This window comes from Salvelinus namaycush, chromosome 29 (genome assembly GCF_016432855.1).
Source record: "Salvelinus namaycush isolate Seneca chromosome 29, SaNama_1.0, whole genome shotgun sequence".
Taxonomy (NCBI): Eukaryota; Metazoa; Chordata; class Actinopteri; order Salmoniformes; family Salmonidae; genus Salvelinus; species Salvelinus namaycush.
The window spans coordinates 30,497,895-30,523,195 of NC_052335.1; the positions used below are offsets into that span (position 1 = coordinate 30,497,895).

The window sequence follows — 25,301 nt, forward strand, 5'->3', positions numbered from 1 at the left end:
TACAATGCAGAAAATACTTTTTTTTAAAGAAAAACCCTTGAATGTCTTGGATTTACATACAGAATAATAATACAAAAAGTCAACCAATAACAGGAATCCTTCATGATTACGTGAAGCAAATTGACATTTTACAAAGTACAGTGTGTACTTTCACTGGACCTCGGTACTTTAGCCTTGGCTTTCCCAGGACACCAGCCAGGTTTCTCAAACACCACACACACTATTGCGCACGTACACACACTCTTGCAAACATAAACACATGTACACACACACACATACATACTTGCACAATATTTCGTTCTAATATGGCTTTTCCAGTAAGTTCATGAGGACTTACGACATCACACATGTACAGCATATGATTCATGAAACACAGTCCTCAGAGTTTCAAAGCACTTCAAGATTAGGACCTGAGTCTTCTTTACGTCAAGCTCTTTACTACAGGTTCTTGGTTTTAACCCACAATGAGAACACGCCATACTGATTAGAGCCCAGTTCTAATCCTGACAGGTCCTGCTAGCCTCTTTTGAGACTCTTGACTCTCCTCAAGCCTTGATTATTAAACTGCTGTATATCCCTCCCTTTTAACATGGCTGACTCAGTTGAAACTTTAAACCACTGAGATCCACAGTCTTTGAACCGCCCACTAATTACAAACATGTGGCCAGCCGTGCACCCTTCCATGGCCAGAGGAGCCAGGCAGAGCAGACCACCAGGCAGCCAGGAGGAGGGGAGTTGTCTTACGACCAGCATTTACTTCTCAGTAAGGGCCAACACCCAGATGTGGAGAATTACTGACTTTTTATTTGTACCCAGAAGAGAGTTATACATTTGAATGGGAATGATTAAAGTGTCATACGACACATTTTCAAGAAGGTTAATTTGGGTATGGTCTAGAGGTCGACCGATTAATCGGAATGGCCGATTTAATTAGGGCCGATTTTCAAGTTTTCATAACAATCGGAAATCGGTATTTTTGGACACTTATTTATTTATTTTTATATCGATTTTTTTAGACCTTTATTTAACTAGGCAAGTCAGTTAAGAACAAATTCTTATTTACAATGGCGGCCTACCCCGGCCAAACCCGGACGACGCTGGGCCAATTGTGCGCCGCCCTATGGGACTCCCAATCACGTCCGGATGTGATACAGCCTGGATTCGAACCAGGGACTGTAGTAATGCCTCTTGCACTGAGATGCAGTGCCTTAGACCGTTATAATAAGTATTTATTGAAAAAACACATTTCCAAGTCATAAATCAATCAATTAAATATTGTAGCTCCCATAACACCAAATAATAACTGAACCCTTCAAAACGGATTCCAATCGTTGTCTGGTTGGTGTTAGTTTGCGAGATCACTGCTGAGCTCTTTCAGATGTTCCACTACAATAGTCAAGTTATCCTCACCCAGGGTATGAATGTACAGCAATGGTCACCTATAATTTTGGATAAGGCTAAATCAATTACGGGCATGGTTGACCACCCCGTTTCCCGGCACTCATCCTTCTGGAGTGTCTTCATGTTCTTCTTCAGATAGTGTTTCAGTTCGTCCTCCCGAATGGCACATGTTCACTGTCCTTTACAGTCCGTTATGTATTTATTGTCCATTTTCCTACCAGTACACCAGCAGCATGAAAGAAGTTGACAGGATCTCTCTCCATGCTCACTCCACGTGGACTCATGTCGCACAACCTGAGAGGAAAAGGCAGTTGATGGCTTTGACTGTGTACAGGTTGCTGGCTCAGACTCAGGTCTCACGGTAGAAGTGGTGCAGGACCATACTGTACGCCATTGTTGCCATTGCTTCAGACAGTTAGGGGAGGTTGAGGTTCCGACTGTTCTTGGTCAAATTATATAACCCTTTCATGTATCTAGATACCATCTGTAGTCACCTTCGCCATAAACTCAAGAGAGGCTTGACCAGAACAACAGTTTAGTTTATGGCATTTCTGATTCAGGAAATCCAGACATTATTTACTGTATGACAAATGACTACTACTAGCAATATTCTGAATACAAATTTCTAAAACAAATGTCAAAGAGAATAAGAATACACGTGAGGAAATACATGTGCATATTTACAGAAGGGCCCCAGGGGACCGGTAATTAAAAACAACACTGCCTGTTAAATCAAAAATAAACAAATTAGGCCTCCCGAGTGGCGCAGTGGTCTAAGGCACTGCATCGCTGTGCCACTAGAGATTCCAGGTTCGAGTCCAGGCTCTGTTGCAGCCGGCCGCGACCGAGAGGCCCATGGGGCGGCGCACAATTGGCCCAGAGTCGTCTGGGTTAGGGAGGGTTTGGCCGGCAGAGATATCCTTGTCTCATTGCGCACTAGGAACTCCTGTGGCAGGCCAGGCGCAGTGCACGCTGACACGGTCGCCAGGTGTACGGTGTTTCCTCCGACACATTGGTGCGGCTGGCTTCCAGCCGATGGATGGGTATTGTCAAGAAGCAGTGCAGCTTGGTTGCGTTTTGTTTCGGAGGACACATGGCTCTCGACCTTCTCCTCTCCCGAGTCCGTACGGCACTTGCAGCGATGAGACAAGACTGTAACTACTCCCAATTGGATACCACGAAAAAGGGACGAAAAATACAAAAAAAATAAAAATAAACAAATTAGATTGTAACTCTTGACTAGAGGTTGGCCGATTTTCAAGTTTTCATAACAATCGTTAATCGGTATTTTTGGACACCGATCATGGCCGATTACATTGCACTCCACGAGGAGACTGCGTGGCAGGCTGACTACCTGTTATGCGAGTGCAGCAAGGAGCCAAGGTAAGGTGCTAGCTAGCATTAAACGTATCTTATAAAAAAAATCAATCTTAACATAATCACTAGTTAACTACACATGGTTGATGATATTATTAGTTTATCTAGCTTGTCCTTCATTGCATATAATCGATGTGGTGCCTGTTAATTTATCATTGAATCATAGCCTACTTCGCCAAACGGGTGATTTAACAAGTGCATTCGCGAAAAAAGCACTGTCGTTGCACCAATGTGTACCTAACCATAAACATCAACGCCTTTCTTAAAATCAATACACAAGTATATATTTTTAAACCTGCATATGTAGTTAATATTGCCTGCTAACATGAATTTATTTTAACTAGGGAAATTGTGTCACTTCTCTTGCGTTCTGTGCAACAGAGTCAGGGTATATACAGCATTTTGGGCCGCCTGACTCGTTGCGAACTGTGTGAAGACTATTTCTTCCTAACAAAGACAGCCAACTTCTCCAAACGGGGGATGATTTAACAAAAGCGTGTTTGCGAAAAAAGCACAATTGTTGCACGAATGTACCTAACCATAGACATCAATGCCTTTCTTAAAATCAATACACAGAAGTATATATTTTTAGCAGGCAATATTAAACTAGGGTAATTGTGTCACTTCTCTTGCGTTCATTCAACAGTTTGGGCCACTTGGCTCGTTGCGAACTAATTTGCCAGAATTGTACGTAATTATGACATAACATTGAAGGTTGTGCAATGTAACAGCAATATTTAGAATTATGGATGCCACCCGTTAGATTAAATACAGAACGGTTCCGTATTTCACTGAAAGAATAAACGTTTTGTTTTCGAGATGATAGTTTCCGGATTTGACCATATTAATGACCTAAGGCTCGTATTTCTGTGTGTTATTATGTTATAATTGAGTCTATCATTTGATAGAGCAGTCTGACTGAGCGGTGGTAGGCAGCAGCATGCTCGTAAGCATTCATTCAAACAGCACTTTACTGCGTTTGCCAGCAGCTCTTCGCAATGCTTCAAGCATTGCGCTGTTTGTGACTTCAAGCATATCAACTCCCGAGATTAGGCTGGCAATACTATAGTACCTATTAGAACATCCAATATTCAAAGGTGTATGAAATATAAATAGTATAGAGAGAAATAGTCCTGTAATAACTACAACCTAAAACGTCTTACCTGGGAATATTGAAGACTCATGTTACAAGGAACCACCAGCTTTCATATGTTCTCATGTTCTGAGCAAGGAACTTAAACGTTAGCTTTTTTACATGGCACATATTGCACTTTTACTTTCTTCTCCAACACTTTGTTTTTGCATTATTTAAACCAAATTAAACATGTTTATTTATTTGAGACTAAATTAATTTTATTGATGTATTATATTAAGTTAAAATAAGTGTTCATTGTTCATTTAGTATTGTTGTAATTGTCATTATTACACCTAAATGTAAAAATGATGCTATTAAAAAAACAAAAAGATCCCAATCGGAGATGTCCCCTGCTCCTACAGGGTCACCCTGCTTCAACGGGGTGTTTGTCCTAGAATTACTTCTAGAATTTCCTCCCATTCAGAAATAACTCTGCCACAACATAGAGTCTAACTAGGAATGTGCACAACCTGTCCCAGAACAGGGTTTTCTATGATGTTTAAAAGAAAATCAGTCTCACTCTTAATTTATTGTGTCTGTTCTGAATGGTGTATACACTCACTGACGCTCCCTGCCGGTCCGAGCAGGTCCCTTTACTGCTCCACTTAGTCAGTGTGGGACTCCCTGCCACGTCTAACGCGACCTCGGTCTCCCCGGGAGCAATCGGCAAGCGGAGTTAGCCATCCCATCCTCATCGCCAAATTGTCAGAGAAATTCTATAGGAAGAGAGACTGCAGAAACAACAATTTTATTGTAAGATTTGCAAAAATGGAGCAGTTAACCTTGCACTTCAAAAGTGCATAGTTAAGGCCCAACGAACAGAGTTGACTAAGTCACACGACAAGCCTGTATCAGTAAAAATATTAACATAAAACAATAGACAGTTCTCTTAAGTAAAAACAGCATAGTATGTAATTAATATTTAATTTCCACAGAGGAATGGGAGAAACTGCCCAAATATAGGTGTGCCAAGCTTGTAGTGTCATACATAAGAAAACTTGAGGCTGTAATCGCTGCCAAACGTGCTTCAACAAAGTACTGAGTGAAGGGTCTGAATACTTATGTAAATGTGATATTTCATATTTCTATATATTGTAACGACCCTGGGTTTATAAGTGCGGATATCGACTCTGCCGCTGGAGCATGCTTTTAGGGCACAGTCGATAGCGCGCTGGACTTCAGGCTAGAAGGTTGAGGGTTCGAGACCTGCTCCCTGCCTGTTTCTGTACATTGGTGTCAGAAGTGATCGGATCTTGCATCCACGACAGTGCGTGTGCTTGGCCAGTGAGTGCGTTCCTATAAGACATAGAGTCGCAAGCTAGCGCGAGGACGCGCTCTTTGAAAGGAGGGAGTAGTGTAACGACCCTGGGTTTATAAGGGTGGAAATCGACTCTGCAGCACGAGCATGCTTTTGCGGCACAGTCGATGGCGCGCTAGAAGGTCGAGGGTTCGAGGCCTGCTCCCTGCCTGTTTCATTACAATATATGTACAGTTGAAGTCGGAAGTTTACATACACCTTAGCTAAATACATTTAAACTCAGTTTTTCACAATTCCTGACATTTATTCCTAGTAAAATGCCCTTTTTTAGGTCAGTTAGGATCACCACTTTATTTTAAGAAATTTGTGGAGTGGTTGAAAAACGAGTTTTAATTACTACAACCTAAGTGTATGTAAACTTCCGACTTCAACTGTGTGTGTGTGTGTGTGTGTATATATATATATATATATATATATATATATATATATATATATATATATATATATATATATATATATATAGCCATAATTAACCAATCATATATATATATATATATATATATATATATATATATATATATATATATATATATATATATATATATATATACACACACACAATTTAGCAAGAAATTATAACCGGTTTTTGCTTTGTCATCATGGGGTATTGTGTGTAGATTGATGGGGGAAAAAACAATTTAATCCATTTTAGAAAAGGTTGTAATGTAACAAAATATGGAAAAGGTCAAAGGCTCTGAATACTTTCCGAATACACTGTAGGTACTGGAACCGTGCTGGAAAGATAATGTGAAAATAAAATATCCAAGCCAGCACTGTATGGTTTGAGTCGGCAGAATACTGTGAAAATGGTAATAGTGGACTATACAAGATGCTAAATGTATCTCTTTTCCTTTCTAGATGTTTTACTTGTAGGGATCTTTTCCTGCCACTGCTTCTGCGTTTCTTCCTCTGAGTTCTAGGCCCGGGTTACTGTGAAGCACTTTGTGATAACTGCTGATATAAAAGGACTTTAGAAATAAATTTGATTGATTTGCCTCCTACACATGGGGAATTTTCTCATCTTTTTATCTCGTCTCAGGTACTGTTGCTCTGCTTGCTGATGATCACTGTCATCGTGGTCGTATTTGCCTTGAAGCAGCGCTGCGACGTTAAAGGTACGGTTTAGTTAACAACGAGCCTTCTCTGTCTACGGCCCTTTTAGCCCTTGTGCTTGGCAGCTGTGCAAAACTGACCATTTGTAAACACAGAAACAAAACCCGCCATTGTCTTTATGAGCTCGCCCACTGAATAGACGCTTTTCAGTAAAAATAGAAATCCTGTTCTAGTCTAATTCAATGCATTGAATGTCCAGTTTAAATGGTTCAATATTCTCTTTTGAGAAAAGGGGAAAAAACAGCTAAGGGTTAGCATTAACATCCATGTTAATCACAGCATTCAATGTGTTTTCAGCCATAATTAACCAATCATATGTACTTTTTCCTGCTTTTTGTAATCTGTCAAATGTTCCCAATTATTCTGAGGAATGTGTAACATTCTGAGTAACGTATTTGACGTTCTGAGTAATATAAATGTAATTCTGTGTAACAAGTCACATTCTGAATAACAAATTACATTCTGATTAGCGTAGTTGACATCCTGAGTAACACAATGACATATTTTCCTCATCCCCTGTAGTGACGAGCTGTAAAAACAGGTGTGTGACGGGCAGCAGGGACAAGTCTGCATCGTGCCACTGTGACCTGTCCTGTGAGAAAGAGGGAAACTGCTGTCTGGATTACACTGAGGTGTGCGTGGAGCCTGGTAAGTCCCTAGACTACCTCAAGTGTTACTGCAACACTACACTACCAGAGGTATGTAGAGCAGGAGAGAACGGGTCAGGTTACCCACCAGCTACCCACCATCTATTAGCCTTGTTTACACACAGTACACCATAATGACAAAGGAAAAAACAGAAATATTGCATTTACATAAGTATTCAGACCCTTTGCTCAGTACTTTGTTGAAGCACCTTTGGCAGCAACTACAGCCTTGAGTCTTCTTCTATATGACGCTACAAGCTCGACACACCAGTATTTGGGGAGTTTATCCCATTCTTCTCTGCTGATCCTCTCAAGCTCTGTCAGGTTGGATGGGGAGTGTCACTACACAGCTATTTTCAGGTCTCTCCAGAGATGCTCGATCGGGTTCAAGTCTGGGCTCTGGCTTGGACACTGAAGGACGTTCAGAGACTTGTCCCGAAGCCAATCCTGCATTGTCTTGGCTGTGTGCTTAGGGTTGCTGTCCTGTTGGAAGGTGAACCTTCGCCCCCAGTCTGAGGTCCTGAGCGCTCTGGAGCAGGTTTTTATCAAGGATCTCTCTCTACTTTGCTCCGTTCATCTTTCTCTCAATCCTGACTAGTCTCCCAGTCCCTACCACTGAAGAACATCCCCACAGCATGATGCTGCCACCACCATGCTTCACTGTAGGGATGGTGCCAGGTTTCCTCGATGCGATGCTTGGCATTCAGGCCAAAGAGTTCAATCTTGTTTTCATCAGACCAGAGAATCTTGTTTCTCATGGTCTGAGAGTTCTTTAGGTGCCTTTTGGCAAACTCCAAGCGGGCTGTCATGTGCCTTTTACTGAGGAGTGGCTTCCGTTGGCCACTCTATCTTAAAAGCCTGATTGGCGGAGTGCTGCAAGCAGGCCTTCTAGAACATTCTCCCATCTCCACAGAGGAATTCTGGAGCTCTGTCAGAGTGACCATCGGGTTCTTGGTCACCTCCCTGACCAAGGCCCTTCTCCCCCGATTGCTCAGTTTGGCCGGGCGGCCAGCTCAAGGAAGATTCTTGGTGGTTTCAAACTTTTTCCATTTAAGAATGATGGAGGCCACTGTGTTTTTAGGGACCTTCAATGCTGCAGACATTTTTTGGTACCCTTCCCCAGATGTGTGCCTTGACAATCCTGTCTCAGAGCTCTACGGACAATTCCTTTGACCTCGTGGCTTGATTTGTTTCTCTTACATGCGCATTCAACTGTGGGACCTTATATAGACAGGTGTGCCTTTCCAAATCATGTCCAATCAATGCAATTTCCCACAGGTGGACTCCAATCAAGTTGTAGAAACATCTCAAGGATGATCAATTGAAACAGGATGCACCTGAGCTCAATTTCGAGTCTCATAGCAAAAGGTCTGAATACTTATGTAAATAAGGTATGTTTTTTATTTTTAATACATTTTTTTAAATGTCAAAAAATCTGTTTTCGCTTTGTCATTATAGGGTATTGTGTGTAGATTATAAATGTAATCCATTTTAGAATAAGGCTGTAATGTAACAAAATGTGGAAAAAGTCAAAGGGTCTGAATACTTTCCGAATACACTGTGTGTGTGTACATGTTTGTTTGTGTGCGTGGACTTAAAGATGAATGCTTTCTCCTGTACAGAATAAATTATTAACACTATTATAAAACACGTTTTTTTAGGTGAACTGGAATGTTCACTGCAGATGGCAGGCATGCTGACTCTGAGATAAGGCAGAGCATGACAGAACCCATGTGGGTAATCATGTGCAACATCATCCCATATCAAATTTATCTGTCACATACACATGGTTAGCAGGTGTTAATGCAAGTGTAGCGAAATGCTTGTGCTTCTAGTTCCGACCATGCAGTAATATCTAACAAGTAATATAACCTAATTATTTCACAACAACTACCTTATACACACAAGTGTAAAGGAATGAATACGAATATGTACATAAAAATATATAAATGAGTGATGGCCGAACGGCATAGGCAAGCTGCAGTAGATGGTATAGAGTACAGTATATACATATGAGATGAGTAATGTAGGGTATGTAAACATATAAAGCGGCATTGTTTAAAGTGGCTAGTGATACATTACATCAAGATGCAGTAGATGGTATAGCATACAGTATATACATATGAGATGAGTAATGTAGGGTAAGTAAACATTATATAATATAAAGTGGCTAGTGATAAATTGATTATATAAATTTTTCCATTATTAAAGTGGCTGGAGTTGAGTCAGTATGTTGGCAGCAGCCACTCAATGTTAGTGATGGCTGTTTAACAGTCTAATGGCCTTGAGATTAAAGCTGTTTTTGTCTCTCGGCCCCCGCTTTGATGCACCTGTACTAGAGGTCGACCGATTAATCGGAATAGCCGATTAATTAGGGCCATTTTCAAGTTTTCATAATAATCGGAGATCGATATTTTTGGACACCGGTTTGGCCGATAGTTTTTTTTTTTTTTTTTTACACCTTTATTTAACTAGGCAAGTCAGTTAAGAACACATTCTTATTTTCAATGAAGGCCTAGGAACGGTGGGTTAACTGCCTTGTTCAGGGGCAGAACGACAGATTTTTTACCTTGTCAGCTTGGGGATTCGTTTTTGCAACCTTCCGGTTACTAGTCATACGCTCTAACCACCTGCCTTACATTGCACTCCACGAGGAGCCTGCATGGCAGGCTGACTACCTGTTACGCGAGGGCAGAAAGAAGCCAAGGTAAGTTGCTAGCTAGCATTAAACTTATCTTATAAAAAACAATCAATCTTAACATAATCACTAGCTAACTACACATGGTTGATATTACTAGTTTATCTAGCGTGTCCTGCGTTGCATATAATCGATGCGGTGCCTGTTCATTTCTCATCGAATCACAGCCTACTTCGCCAAACGGGTGTTGATTTAGCACTGTCGTTGCACCAAACCTAACCATAAACATCAATGCCTTTCTTTAAAATCAATACACAAGTATATATTTTTAAACCTGCATATTTAGTTAATATTGCCTGCTAACATAAATGTCTTATAATTAGGGAAATTGTGTCACTTCTCTTGCGTTCCGTGCAAGCAGTCAGGGTATATGCAGCAGTTTTGGCCGCCTGGCTCGTCAATGACCAAAGGCTCGTATTTCTGTGTTATTATGTTAAGTCTATGATTTGATATTTGATAGAGCAGTCTGACTGAGCGATGGAAGGCAGCAGCACGCTCATAAGCATTCATTCAAACAGCACTTTCGTGCGTTTGCCAGCAGCTCTTCGCAATGCTTCAAGCATTGAGCTGTTTATGACTTAAAGCCTATCAACTCCTGAGATTAGGCTGGTGTAACCGATGTGAAATGGCTAGCTAGTTAGCGGGGTGCGTGCTAATAGCGTTTCAAACGTCACTCGCTCTGAGACTTGGAGTAGTTGTTCCCCTTGCTCTGCATGGGTAACGATGCTTCAAGGGGGGCTGTTGTCGATGTGTTCCTGGTTCGACCCCAGGTAGGTGCGAGGAGAGGGACGGAAGCTATACTGTTACACTGGCAATACTAAAGTGCCTATAAGAACATCCAATAGTCAAAGGTATATGAAATACAAATGGTATAGAGAGAAATCTTCCTATAATAACTACAACCTAAAACTTCTTACCTGGGAATATTGAAGACTCATGTTAAAAGGAACCACCAGCTTTAATATGTTCTCATGTTCTGAGCAAGGAACTTAAACGTTAGCTTTTTTACATGGCACATATTACACTTTTACTTTCTTCTCCAAAACTTTGTTTTTGCATTATTTAAACCAAATTGAACATATTTCATTATTTATTTGAGGCTAAATTGATTTTATTGATGTATTATATTAAGGTAAAAGAAAAGTGTTCATTCAGTATTGTTGTTAATTGTCATTATTACAAATAAATGTAAGAAAATCAGCCTATTTAATCGGCATCGGCTTTTTTTGGGCCTCCAATAATCGGTATCGGTATCTGCGTTGAAAAATCCTATTCGGTCGACCTTTAACCTGTACTGACCTCGCCTTCTGGATGATAGTGGGGTGAACATGCAGTGGCTCGGGTGGTTGTTGTTCTTGATGATCTTTTTGGCCTTCCTGTGACATCGGGTGTCCTGGAGGGCAGGTAGTTTGCACCCGGTGATGCGTTGTGCAGACCTCACTACCCTCTGGAGAGCCTTCCGGTTATGGGCGGAGCAGCTGCCGTACCAGGCGGTGATACAGCCCAACAGGATGCTCTCGATTGTGCATCTGTAAAAGTTTGTGAGTGTTTTTGGTGACAAGCCGAATTTCTTCAGCCTCCTCAGGTTGAAGAGGCGCTGCTGCGCCTTCTTCACCACGCTGTCTGTGTGGGTGGACCATTTCAGTTTGTCCGTGATGTGTACGCCGAGGAACTTAACTCTCCACTACTGTCCCGTCAATGTAGATAGGGGGCTGCTCCCTCTGCTGTTTCCTGAAGTCCACGATCATCTCCTTTGTTTTGTTGACATTGAGTGTGAGGTTATTTTCCTGACACCACACTCCGAGGGCCCTCGCTTCCTCCCTGTAGGCCGTCTAGTCGTTGTTGGTAATCAAGCCTACCACTGTAGTGTCGTCTGCAAACTTGATGATTGAGTTGGAGGCGTGCATGGCCACGCGGTCGTGGGTGAACAGGGAGTACAGGAGAGGGCTGAGAACGCACCCTTGTGGGGACCAATGTTGAGGATCAGTGGGGTGGAGATGTTGTTACCTACCCTCACCACCTGGGGCGGCCCGTCAGGAAGTCCAGTACCCAGTTGCACAGGGCGGGGTCGAGACCCAGGGTCTCGAGCTTGATGACGAGTTTGGAGGGTACTATGGTGTTAAATGCTGACCTGTAATCAATGAACAGCATTCTTATATAGGTATTCCTCTTGTCCAGATGGGTTAGGGCAGTGTGATGGTGATTGCATTGTCTGTGGACCTATTGGGACGGTAAGCAAATTGGAGTGGGTCTAGGGTGTCAGGTAGGTGGAGGTGATATGGTCCTTGACTAGTCTCTCAAAGCACTTCATGATGACGGAAGTGAGTGCTACAGGGCGGTAGTCATTTAGCTCAGTTACCTTAGCTTTTTTGGGAACAGGAACAATGGTGGCCATCTTGAAGCATGTGGTTGACAGCAGACTTGGATAAGGATTGATTGAATATGTCCGTAAACACACCAGCCAGCTGGTCTGCGCATGCTCTGAGGATGCGGCCGGGGATGCCGTCTGGGCCTGCAGCCTTGCGAGGGTTAACACATTTAAATGTTTTACTCACGTTGGCTACAGTGAAGGAGAGCCCGCAGGTTTTGGTAGCGGGCCGTGGCACTGTATTGTCCTCAAAGCGAGTCTGTCTGAAACCCACAGTGCCAAGTCTTCCCTTTTAGGGTCCTTTCTGGTGTAACAGTACTGCTTCCAGCACTCTCCTCACCTCGAACCAGGGACACTCTGAACAAGTCAACAACTGCCTCCCACGATGCATCGTTACCTATCACTCCACAAAAGCTGCAGCCCTTGCAGAGCAAGGGAAACAACTTCATCGATGTCTCAGAGCTAGTGACGTCAACACTAACTAGCTAGCCATTTCACACCGGTTACACTGGTCACTGTGGCCAGCGGTCCCCTAGCTTCCATGTGGTATTCTTGGCAGTGTGGTTTCCCCACACGTGGTTTTATATTTTACATTACATTTTAGTCATTCAGCAGATGCTCTTATCCAGAGTGACTTACAGTAGTGAGCGCATACATTTTACGTACTTGTCCTCTGTGGGAATCGAACCCACAACCCTGGCGTTGCAAATGACATGCTCTACCAATTGAGCCACACAGGAACATGGCTCTTAGTTTAATATCTTTGCACCAAAGAAAACAAGTAATACAAAACAAATGGTGTGTGGGTTGGCTGCCCAAGGGCTTATATGAAAGCCACACCACCAACAAAGATATATAATAGCCAGTTTGCGTAGGATGCATGCTAGCAAAGCCACTACACAACACAACGCTAAACAATACATTAATTGCACTATACCACTGCTACACCTGTCTGGCAGCTACTGTCTTTAAAAAAAACATAGCTGATATGGCTGACTTGCTTAAACAAATGTGGTTGCTACTGACAATTGAGATGTACAAACTATGGCATAACACCGAACCCAAACCGGCTGTGCTCGTGCACTACCGTGCATAAATTTATTTTGTCCCCCTACACCAAACGCGATCACAACACGCAGGTTAAAATATCAAAACAAACTCTGAACCAATTACGTTAATTTGGGGACAGGTCGAAAAGCATTAAACATGTATGGCAATTTAGCTAGTTAGCTTGCTCTTGCTAGCTAATTTGTCCTATTTAGCTAGCTTGCTGTTGCTAGCTAATTTGTCCTGGGATATAAACATTGAGTTGTTTTACCTGCCACAAGGTCCTCTACTCCGACAATTAATCCACACATAAAACGGCCAACCGAATCGTTTCTAGTCATCTCTCCTCCTTCCAGGCTTTTTCATCATTTAACTTAAATGGCGATTGGCATCTAAACTTTCATAGTTTTACCACGACAACCGGCAACAGTTCGTCTTTCAATCACCCACGTGGGTATAACCAATGAGGGGATGGCACGTGGGTACCTGCTTCTATAAACCAATGAGGAGATGGGAGAGGCAGGACTTTCAGCGCGGTCTGCGTCAGAAATAGAAAGGAGTTCTATTTTAGCCCTTGGCATCGCAGACGCTCGCGAGCAGTGTGGGTGCAATAATTGAATAACATGGATTTCTACATTTATTTTGCGACGCTCGCGAAAGCGACGTGTCCGGTCTGGTCAGCATGTAAGGGGACGACAAGCGGATAAGAGGCAATCTGTAATTTTGATTGAGACATTGAGTGAGCTGGGACAGACGTAGTCAATATAACTATTTGTACAGCAGTTTTGAAATGTACAGTGACAGAATTCTGTCGGTGTACATTAGTGTTCTCCCTGTACACCAAGTCAGAACCGTAGGATAAATAAAGTGGGCATATAAGCAGACAATGAAAGCTCTTAAAATATTTTATGATTACATTTCTCTAAAACAGGTAATAGGCTACGTGTGCACCACCAAGTCAGAACAGTAGCCAAAATGGGCTACTAACAGCTTACTATACAACATACACTTAGTATTACTTTCTTAGCTACAGTATGCATATCTCCCAGGCATATTACATCATTTATGCAGCAGCATACATTACATGTTTGGACTCACCTTGTTGTGCTGTGCTCACTTGAACAGGAAGGTCGCGCGGCAGTCCTTCGTGGGCAAATTTTGTAATCAAAGTCTGGCTCTAGAAAGAGGCCAGAGTTCACGATTTTTACAATTTGTTGGATCAGTTCAAAGCGTATTTTCTCAGTCGTAGCTCATTTTTACAATGCTTGCAGTTAGCCACTGATTCCTTCCAAACCACTCATTGTTGAATTTGTGATTTCCAACTTGTAATGTTTATGTCCAATGGCCGATACGTTTTATCTATAATTTCTCTTCATTATTTCTCTTCATATGACAAGGATTTGCCAGTAGATTGTCGACTTGATTCATGATGATGACCGCTAGCTAAGATTTTGAAAGTATGATGTTGACATGGTCAGTCCAATCAAAGCTACTGTAGTGATTTCACGTCATTTTATCTGTGGCCAATAATCTTGAGCCTTCTTGGATGGGCACTTCTAATGTATCTCTATGGAAGCACCCAAGGGGCCAGAATTTTAGAGCTCTACCTTTAGACTTGGTGGTGACGTAGTGTCCCCATGAGTGACAGAACACTGAGTCAATCATGGCATAACGCTCCGTATTTTCTGCTGGCTTGCCACACCACCACAGAAAGCACTGAGCTAGGCCGAAACGCCTGTAGTTCGGAGCTGCCTTTCTCAAGAAAACAAAAAAGACACCATGTTTGTATACTGCTTTATTAACTCAATGATATATATATTTGTTTGTAAACTGATATGTGACACGTATTAATACAAGAATAACATGCAAAACACAAGCCTGTGTGTTGCTAATAATATGGGTTCAAAACAGGTAGTGCTCTGTCTCTGTCTGTTCTAATGGGTAAAACTCACTTGCTTTACTGTAGTGCTTTGTGAGAAGCAGACAGTGGTAGGAGAGATGACAGATTCCTCAACTGCTGCTCTCTGAGTTTGTCCTTAAGTTGCTCTCCTACAAACAAACTCACACACATGTACTCCCTCTCTTCCGCTCTCTTCCTCCTCTCTCTCTCGCGCTCTCCCCTCTGTCCTTCTCTCACACTCACATTCTCCCTCTTTTTCTGTCATAAAATCTGTTTCTCTCTCTCCCTCATACTTAAATATTTTCCTGTCATAAACTCTTTTTCTCACTGACTTTCGCTCTCTCTCCTCTCAGGTCAGCGCTGGACCTGTTCCATATTCCGCTGTGGTGAGGAGAGGTTGGCCAATGGCCTATGCTCCTGCTCGGATGACTGTGTGAACGCAGGGGACTGCTGTGCAAATTACTACAGCTCCTGCAAAGGTAAAACCATAGACTAAACTGACCCTGCATGGATTGCAGTCCCGAACAACATCTGTGTTAGCAACCTACCTTGGTCAAATACATTTATCATATAGATTCAAATATTTTAGATATGCTTGTTTTAAGGCTATATCAAGTGCACCTCAAATACTTTCAAGTATTTTGCCCAGGTCTGTTACATAAAGGCCTATACTCAGACAGTTTACAGTTGGTTGTTGACAGTTGGTAGAATTGTTTTCCAAATGAAAGTAAGGCTCACCAGATATTAGGACATTGTGTCAAGGGATTTTAGGATTTAACACATTTGCAGCTGAATATAAACTGAATTCCACCTCTGATTGTAAAAATCATCCTCTCCCTATAGTTCCAATGCACTCAGTCCCACAGATAGACTTGTGCGTGTTGATTTCTGATTGATGTTGGTCTCTCTCTTTTCTAGCTCTTCCAGTGTGGTGGAATGAATTCCCCAACATAAGGCCCTCTCAATCTTTCACTATCCGTGACCATATTATAAATGCTTAGACCAGTGTTTCTCAACCTTATTTGTACCAGGGACCAGCAAGCTAGGGCCTTCCTATTTGGACACCCACTTACACTAGCACTTCTAGAACTGAATAAATGGTTGCCAGAGAATTGACCATCTGAGGTGCCGGTCCGGGAACTAGAGGTTGAGAAACACTGGCTTAGACTATACAGTATCTCACATCTACATTTTAGAGCTGTTTTAGAGTCATCCAGTTGGCTTCATACTTATCACTCTTAACTACCCTAATAAAGCTTTAACTCATGGTCATTTTAGCTAGTATTCACCATTACTTGACTTGCTTTAGCCTAAGCGATCCAAGCGTACTGTTCACTTCATACATTTTTTTAAATATTAGATGTATTAGATTAGGTGTAAGTGTAATGTGATTTTAGTCTAGTAGATAGATGTCCTGTCGATGTGTTTGGTAGGTCGCCACAAATTAGTGACGATAGTATGGTTGATTTATAATAATATTTTTCAGTGGGAGTGAAGTCTTGGATAGAAGAGGAGTGTGAGGACATTCAAACACCACAATGTCCTGCCGGGTAAGTCATTTTCCACAATTACAGTACTTTCTCTGTGAGAAACACTTTCATACACCACAGTCTGAAGATAGTATCTACTGTTGAATTTGGAGGTCCCACTGTGCTATAAGGGACAGCACAGTCCTTGATTTAAACAGCTTGATAGTGTATACACACAGTGTTGTTACTTAGTCACACTACAATCTGTGCGTACTACAGACAAAAACAGAGCACATTATGACGCAAATGCATTGTGTACAAGTTGAGGCCATTTGCTCTACTTGTGAGACTAAAACAGGATTAACCCAAATACGTTATTCCTGGCTTTTATGATGGAGAAGTTGGAGTGAAGATGTTCAGTGTCTATATGGAAACTTAGCTAATGGGGCTGTGTATTGTGTGTGTGTGTGGCATGTTGTGCGATAAGGGTGGGACCACAGACTTGTTAGACTATGGAAACGTAAACAGCTGGATGTCTTGAAGACATTTTTAGTCTGAAAGACCTTCCCAAAGGGCTTTGAACTAATTAACGTTGTTTTTCTTTTGAATGTTTTTTCTTCTTCTTAATGACGTCACTCATTCTTGTGTTTTCTCTTTTGGGGAAGGGGGGGATTTCTATTGGCTATAACTTCAAATTAGGGTTTATTTTATGAGTTAGCCTTTACAGGAAAACACAAATCTCCTCTGGTACGGCCCTCTCTGTCATGATGAATAGATAACAGTTTAAAACGCCTATTACTGAACCACAGAGAGCCTTAAATAACTTTAACATAACAGCACTTACCTCTGTTATCCCTCATGAGGGAGAGCGGAAGAAGGAGTGAAAGGAAGGAGAGAGAAAAAAGCAACCGTTGTGTTCAACTGAAATCTGGCTTTACCCTACGTTGCATTTCAGTTGAAAAGGGGAAGGGGAAAGTTTTTAAATTCTCAGGGAAATGGGAACATTTTTAAGCCACAGGCCTTAGATACATCTGACTCATCTTGGATGCAGCCATCCAGCCCCAGACCTCTTCCTGCCCTTCCCCTCCTCTCTCTGTGTGTCTGTGTGGGCTGAATCCATCCTGCCCCCTCCTCTCTCTGTGTGGGCTGAAACCATCCTGCCCTTCCCCTCCTCTCTCTGTGTGTCTGTGTGGGCTGAATCCATCCTGCCCTTCCCCTCCTCTCTCTGTGTCTGTGTGGGCTGAATCCATCCTGCCCCCTCCTCTCTCTGTGTGTCTGTGTGGGCTGAATCCATCCTGCCCTTCCCCTCCTCTCTCTGTGTGTCTGTGTGGGCTGAATCCATCCTGCCCTTCCCCTCCTCTCTCTGTGTGTCTGTGTGGGCTGAATCCATCCTGCCCTTCCCCTCCTCTCTCTGTGTGTCTGTGTGGGCTGAATCCATCCTGCCCTTCCCCTCCTCTCTCTGTGTGTCTGTGTGGGCTGAATCCATCCTGCCCTTCCCCTCCTCTCTCTGTGTGTCTGTGTGGGCTGAATCCATCCTGCCCTTCCCCTCCTCTCTCTGTGTGTCTGTGTGGGCTGAATCCATCCTGCCTATCCTTCTCATCTAGTCAGTTCATGTCAGTTCCCCACAGTCAAAGGGCTGCTTTGTGTTCCTCCACATAAACCCACAGCACAACTACTGTAACGGTGGAACTGTACCATCCACACTGTGCCAGACTCAGACAGTTTTAGATTCATGCTTTCCAGGAAAAAATGTATGTTCCATTTTAACCTCAATAGGGCTCATTCTCTGTTTGTATCCCCAGTTTTTCCAAACCCCCTCTGATCCTGGTGTCTATGGATGGCTTCCGGGCAGGTTATTTAAAGGCCTATGGCAGTCTTCTTCCAGTCATCAGCAAATTACGTAAGCACACCATTGTTTTCTGGTGCGTAGGGCAACATTTGGCATGAAACGTTGTAAAGAAGTTATCTGGTTGAAATTTGGTTTCTGGTTGAAACGACGTCAGATTACAATCAAGTTAGGACGTCGTGGGGGAAATTATCCTGTTTCAGGAAACTATTGTTTATTTGGCCACTTATGTCCGCGCCATCGCAAAAGACATCAGTCTGACCTCTTTTTAAAACCATTATCCACATGGTGAAATGATCCATTTACTTTGGCAGCTTTTAACTATTTTTTGTCTCCATCTATTTCAGGCAACTGTGGCACTTCTACCTCGTACATGAGACCTGTCTACCCCACCAAGACCTTCCCCAACCACTACACCATTGTGACTGTAAGTGTGATGCTCGTCTTAGTTGATCTAATATGGAACCAGTCAGGCGTCGGTTACTCTGCAGAATTGTATACACAACTGGCCTATTTGTTTATTTGAAAATGGAATTCACTTAAAAGAAAGATGACTCTTTAAATCACCTTATCCATCAAATTGTCACTTACGACTAATGATAACAAAGGACCTCCTGTTGTGGCTGGATGGCTAGGACATGCTGCATCTCAGGAGAAACTGTGTTGGAGGTGTGCAACCGTGGGCGGTGATTTCAGATCTACTGGACTAACCCACACCTTCCATTTAACCTCCAGGGCCTCACTGGTTACTCTCACAGGGCCTCACTGGTTACTCTCACAGGGCCTCACTGGTGTGTGTTACTCTCACAGGGCCTCACTGGTGTGTGTTACTCTCACAGGGCCTCACTGGTGTGTGTTACTCTCACAGGGCCTCACTGGTGTGTGTTTCTCCCACAGGGCCTCTATCCAGAGTCCCATGGGATCGTGGACAACAAGATGTATGACGTGACCCGCAACGCATCCTTCAGTTTGAAAATTCCCGAAAAATACAATGCCAAATGGTACCAAGGAGAACCAGTGAGTGGATACATTGGAATACACAACAGTGCAAATACCGCACCTTCATTCAATGTTAGTTTACTGCTAGAGCTTATTGGTTTTAGGATAATGTGGCCCTAGTGTTAGGAGAAATGTAACTTGACTGGTAGCAAAACAGGTTCTCACTTTCAGGCTAACATTCCACTCCTTGTGTCATGTTAAGAATGACAAGGAGTGGAATGATAACTCAAACAGACTGGTACCCAAGCTAGAAAAGTGGAGCTTCGGAAGACATAAGGGGCCCTGTTGTTGTTAGAACAAGTCACAGATGGCAATTCGAGAAGATTTCCTCCTGAAACATTTAGCTGGGAAAATGCATGAGGAATAATAACATGAATGTTGTTGAGGAAATTCATTTGAACTGTGTTTACTAAAACAACCCTAACTATGAGACATAATGACATTACAGAACTATGTTTACTAAAACAACCCTGGGCCTCCTGAGTGGCACAGCTTGAGGCGTCACTAAAGACCGGGTTCGCTCCCAGGCTGTTTCATAACCGTCCGTGACCGGGAGTTCCATAGGGCGTCACACAGCGTCGTCCGGGTTAGGGGAGGGTTTGGCCGGGGGGCTTTACTTGGCTCATCGCGCTCTAGCGACTCCTTGTGGCTGGCCGGGCGCCTGCAGGCTGACTTCGGTCGTCAGTTGAACGGTGTTTCCTCCAACACATTGGTGCAGATGGCTTCCGGGTTAAGCAGGCGGGTGTTAAGGAGCGCGGTTTGGCGGGTCATGTTTAGGAGGACACATGATTCGACCTTCGCATCTCCTGAGCCTGTTAGGGAGTTAGGGTTAACCCATTGGGAGGGAATTGTAATGTGGCTCATATAGTGAGGAGCTGAGGATCACTACACTGGGCCCTCCAAGCGGGAAGGCACGTCCCCGTGCATCAACTTTCTTTCAAGCCTCTTTACACGGCGGCCAGGCTTTCTGGTGGCCTCACGGCCGCCATCCCCCTTCTGACACCAATTTGGGGGGGTAGCCCCAACGCGACTCAGACCTGGGTCCAACGACTGTCAAGCCAACACCTTAACCATTACACCAAGAGGTCTGAACCTCTTGATGAGGTTTCTAGGTGTTAATGTCGCTACATTACCCCCTTCCTTCGGGAGAGCGTGTCCCTCACATGTACATGCCTCTCCAATGGCCTATCAGGCACCATCTCACTTCTGACAAGCAATGTAGCGAACGGAGGGAGCAGGAAGCAAACCCGGGTGGCTGGAGTGAAAGGCAAACAGCGTATAGATTCAGTTTTGATGAGTTTATTGGGAAAATCTTTAGATCTAATGATAAAGTACTGCTTATTCTGATGTACCTGAATGAATGAGTTATTAGGGTAGCTCTTTCTAGTGGTCTGTGGTTGTTTTGACGATCAGAGCACCTCCACTGTCTCTCTCTCTAGGTTTGGTTCACTGCCATGGACAATAACCTGAAGTCAGCCACATTCTTCTGGCCGGGCTCTGATGTGGCAGTCAATGGAAGATTACCTGACTTCTATAAGAAGTATGACAGGTAAGAGACTTGCGTAATGGTCTTTCTTATCCATGTTTGTTTGTCATAATAAAGAGGAGTAGGTAATTATCCTATAGTGAATACCCCATCTATTTGTTTTGTAGGATATAAAGTATTAATGTGTTATTTGGAGGTGACCCGCATTTGCTGTAGTGTACTGTGTTTAAGCTATCCATAGTGATGCCTTCTAAAGTAAGAAATAAAGCGGTATCTTTGTCTTAGGAACATCCAATTTGAGGAGAGAATCACAACCATATTTCAATGGCTGAACTTGCCTCAAGGGGAAAGGTATGGAAATATGCTTCTTATAACCATTAAATGAGCATCATTTTGAAGGACAGAACAAACACTTACGTACATCTCTTTCATTTGATCGGACCTCACTATGTAATCAGAGTCCTTTCATTTTGTTTTCATGTAGGCCAGATTTTTACACTCTGTACATGGAGGAACCAGACGCTGCCGGCCACCGATACGGACCAATGAGCAGCCAGGTCAGATCCCTCTCTATTCATTCAACCCACCAATCAGGTGGAGGGTCATTTATAACCAATCAAAGCAGGCCCAGCAAAGGCCACAAAGTAGTCAGGCAGAACTCCTGGGCCTTGAATAACATGTGGTGTTATGAATGACTATATACTGTATTTGCAGGTGATTGAGGCCCTGCTGAACGTGGACAGGTTGTTAGGACTTCTAATGGACGGCTTGAAACAGAAGAACCTTCACCGCTGTGTCAACCTGGTGCTTCTGTCTGACCACGGTGAGCAGCATGTTGCCACAACACACAGCTGGATTGTCCTGTACACACAGTGGTCTCTGCGATCAACAGAGGAATCAGTAGCCTTGTTTTATACACAGCATTCAGATGAAACAGTAGATTGGAAAGTGACTTGTTTTAGCTCCTACTGGAGCAAAGGGCCTCGAGGGGAAACGTACAGTACAAGAGAAACAATGTTTCTCAGAGATAAGCACTAAGAAAGTCAATGTGAAAGCAGGGGAGGCGGAGGTAACCCATTTAGTGTTTTTTGGCAAATGAAAAAAGACAAGTGGTTTACTTTATGGGTCTGCTGTAAATCATAAGGTGATGCGATAGTGAGCATCCACTACTACTCAACATGAAAGAGGAGTTGGTCTAGGGGGGAAAAGGGCTGAAAATAAAAAGAGGAAGTAGCTGATTTTCCTACATCCCTAAATATTAGTGACTCATCAAAAAAAGAGAGCTCATATCGAGTCAGTATCTGGCAGCTAAATGATGGCTAATGTCCCTTAGCTGTTGTATAATGGCTGCATAGCTCCTGGCTAACGTCCCTTAGCTGTTGTATAATGGCTGCATAGCTCCTGGCTAACGTTCCTTAGCTGTTGTATAATGGCTGCATAGCTCCTGGCTAACGTCCCTTAGCTGTTGTATAATGGCTGCATAGCTCCTGGCTAACGTCCCTTAGCTGTTGTATAATGGCTGCATAGCTCCTGGCTAACGTCCCTTAGCTGTTGTATAATGGCTGCATAGCTCCTGGCTAACGTCCCTTAGCTGTTGTATAATGGCTGCATAGCTCCTGGCTAACGTCCCTTAGCTGTTGTATAATGGCTGCATAGCTCCTGGCTAACGTCCCTTAGCTGTTGTATAATGGCTGCATAGCTCCTGGCTAACGTCCCTTAGCTGTTGTATAAAGGCTGCATAGCTCCTGGCTAACGTCCCTTAGCTGTTGTATAACGGCTGCATAGCTCCTGGCTAACGTCCCTTAGCTGTTGTATAACGGCTGCATAGCTCCTGGCTAACGTTGTATAACGGCTGCATAGCTCCTGGCTAACGTTGTATAACGGCTGCATAGCTCCTGGTTAACGTTGTATAACGGCTGCATAGCTCCTGGCTAACGTCCCTTAGCTGTTGTATAAAGGCTGCATAGCTCCTGGCTAACGTCCCTTAGCTGTTGTATAACGGCTGCATAGCTCCTGGCTAACGTCCCTTAGCTGTTGTATAACGGCTGCATAGCTCCTGGCTAACGTTGTATAACGGCTGCATAGCTCCTGGCTAACGTTGTATAACGGCTGCATAGCTCCTGGCTAACGTTGTATAATGGCTGCATAGCTCCTGGCTAACGTTGTATAACGGCTGCATAGCTCCTGGCTAACGTTGTATAACGGCTGCATAGCTCCTGGCTAACGTTGTATAACGGCTGCATAGCTCCTGGCTAACGTTGTATAACGGCTGCATAGCTCCTGGCTAACGTTGTATAATGGCTGCATAGCTCCTGGCTAACGTCCCTTAGCTGTTATATAACGGCTGCATAGCTCCTGCCTTATAACACACAATCCACTATCAAACTCAATCATTAAGTTGTTGTCTACCGATTTTATTGTACAAGTAGCAATTCAGAAATAAAACATAACAATTAACAATGTAGCCATAATGTATATTACCACAACATAGTTTTGTTTAAATGTTATAGTTCCTCTATTGAGTAACTTTTCGATTGTCTTCCAGCCTCTGGCCTGTACTCTGGTGTCCTCCATTGTGGGGGCATTTGAATGCTTACTGTCAGCTACACGTACTGTTTGTTTTGGCTGAGACAATGCATGGGTCCAAAATGGCTCCCTATTCCCTATTTAGTTCAAAACTTTTGACCAGGTCCCATAAGGCTGGTTCAGAAGTAGTGCACTATATAAGAAATAGGGTTCCATTAGGGACGCTACCCTAGCACCTGTTGTGGGGGAATCCAAGGCAGAGTGAAAACTTTTGTAAAACAAGGTCAGAGTGAATGCTGAAACAGCTGTGAATGATTTAGCTAAACGAGGATGAGGGAGCCAGGGAGGTTTACAGAGGAGAGATGCTCGCAACATCTGCATAGCATTTGACATGTGTCTAGTCTTGTAATTATGTCATTATGCGTGTAAAGGATTAACAAAATTAAATTAATTTGGTGGCACCGACCGATGGCTGCTCAACTGGCCTTGTAATAATAATTTGATGTCAGGTTTTTAATATAACAAATATCATATGGGAATCTTTTTTATTTAGCCTATACCAATCATTGCGTTGCTCTTGGGTTATTTTTTGTCAATGTGATTGATGTGATTGTGATTGATTTCACATTTGACGTTTTGATTGATTGGGAAATGGAGGATATAATCCTAGTAACAATAATCTGGTTATAATTTCAAATTAACAGTTTGTTCAGTAAAAAAAAAAAGATTCTCTCTGAAATCTGGTACAGATTAGACTGCCTAATTATGGTGCTGTTGAAGTCTTTTACTGTTTTTTCTCATCCTCCATTTCTCTGCTCTAACTTCTCCTATTGCTCTGACTGCCCAGTTGCCAGGAACAACAATACAAAAACAATGGCAATTGTTTTTTAAATGGTGACCTTGTGTGTGTGTGTACTGTAATTGCAGGAATGGAGGAAGCTTCCTGCAAAAAGGCTGCATTTGTAAACTCGTACCAGGACAACATTGACGACTTCACTGTCATCCAAGGCCCTGCCGCGCGAATCCGACCTAAGAACCTCCCAGAAGACTTCTTCTCCTGTGAGTAACTGTTGATGATGACTGTTGATGATGACAACGTGTCACTTCCAGCTGTTTTCCTCCCTCTTCCTGGCCTTACGTTGAAATACCATCCAGTGTTAAAGCTGGTCCCAATTCCCTCCTTGGTCCTTACCCTTAGATTTTTGTCAGATTTAGTCATGTGTAAGCATTAAGGTAGAAGCTTCACCACTTCGCTGGGGCAGCAGGTAGCCTAGCGGTTAGAGTGAGCTGGCAACTGAAGGGTTGCTGCTATCAAATCCTAGATGCCATTGCCTGCCATTGTGCCGTTGAGCAAGGAACTTAAACCCCCACAACAACAGCTCCCCTGGCGTCCCGGTTGTGGCAGCCCCCCACACATCTCCAAAAACCTGTATATATGTGTATGTGTGTCTTTCGCAGGGGTTGGGTTAAAGTATTCGGTTGGACTATGTGTACAATTGACTAAAGTGATTTTAATCTTAATCGCACTGTACCTATGCAGACCATCCAGATCTGCAAACATAAGGGGAAGAATAAAGCGGTTGGGTCCAAGGGGAAGGGGAAAAGCGTTTGGGGCCAAGGGGAAGGGGCAAAGCGTTTGGGGCCAAGGGGAAGGGGCAAAGCGTTTGGGGCCAAGGGGAAGGGGCAAAGCGTTTGGGGCCAAGGGGAAAAGGGTCAAGCGGTTGGGGCCAAGGGGTCAAGAGTGATTTGGGAAGGGGAACTTATGACCCTTGAGTTACCAACTATGTCTGTTTTTTTCCCCCCCAGTCGACTATGAAGGCCTGGTGAAGAATCTGTCGGTATGTGAAGTATTTGTGCCCAGTTGACTTCTGTGTTAATAAGATGAATTGAAAAATGATTTGCTTGCCTTAGCTCAAACAGGCCTCTCCCTCTGTCCCTTCATTGACTCTCTGCTCTTCTCTTGCTGTGTGT

The 25,301-nt window shown here is 43.3% G+C and overlaps 1 protein-coding gene across 1 annotated transcript in view; it reads left to right on the forward strand.

Moving 5' to 3' along the window:
• LOC120024544 (ectonucleotide pyrophosphatase/phosphodiesterase family member 1-like) overlaps positions 1 to 25,301 on the forward strand; it is a 51,122-nt gene that overhangs the window by 14,906 nt on the left and 10,915 nt on the right. The window contains exons 2-14 of the mRNA XM_038968825.1: positions 6,271 to 6,346; positions 6,867 to 6,992; positions 15,358 to 15,483; positions 16,491 to 16,554; positions 18,276 to 18,373; positions 18,667 to 18,746; positions 19,217 to 19,336; positions 20,758 to 20,867; positions 21,090 to 21,155; positions 21,289 to 21,361; positions 21,519 to 21,627; positions 24,258 to 24,389; positions 25,137 to 25,168. Coding sequence (XP_038824753.1) covers positions 6,271 to 6,346; positions 6,867 to 6,992; positions 15,358 to 15,483; positions 16,491 to 16,554; positions 18,276 to 18,373; positions 18,667 to 18,746; positions 19,217 to 19,336; positions 20,758 to 20,867; positions 21,090 to 21,155; positions 21,289 to 21,361; positions 21,519 to 21,627; positions 24,258 to 24,389; positions 25,137 to 25,168 — 1,212 coding nt within the window. The remainder of the gene's footprint in view (positions 1 to 6,270; positions 6,347 to 6,866; positions 6,993 to 15,357; positions 15,484 to 16,490; positions 16,555 to 18,275; positions 18,374 to 18,666; positions 18,747 to 19,216; positions 19,337 to 20,757; positions 20,868 to 21,089; positions 21,156 to 21,288; positions 21,362 to 21,518; positions 21,628 to 24,257; positions 24,390 to 25,136; positions 25,169 to 25,301) is intronic.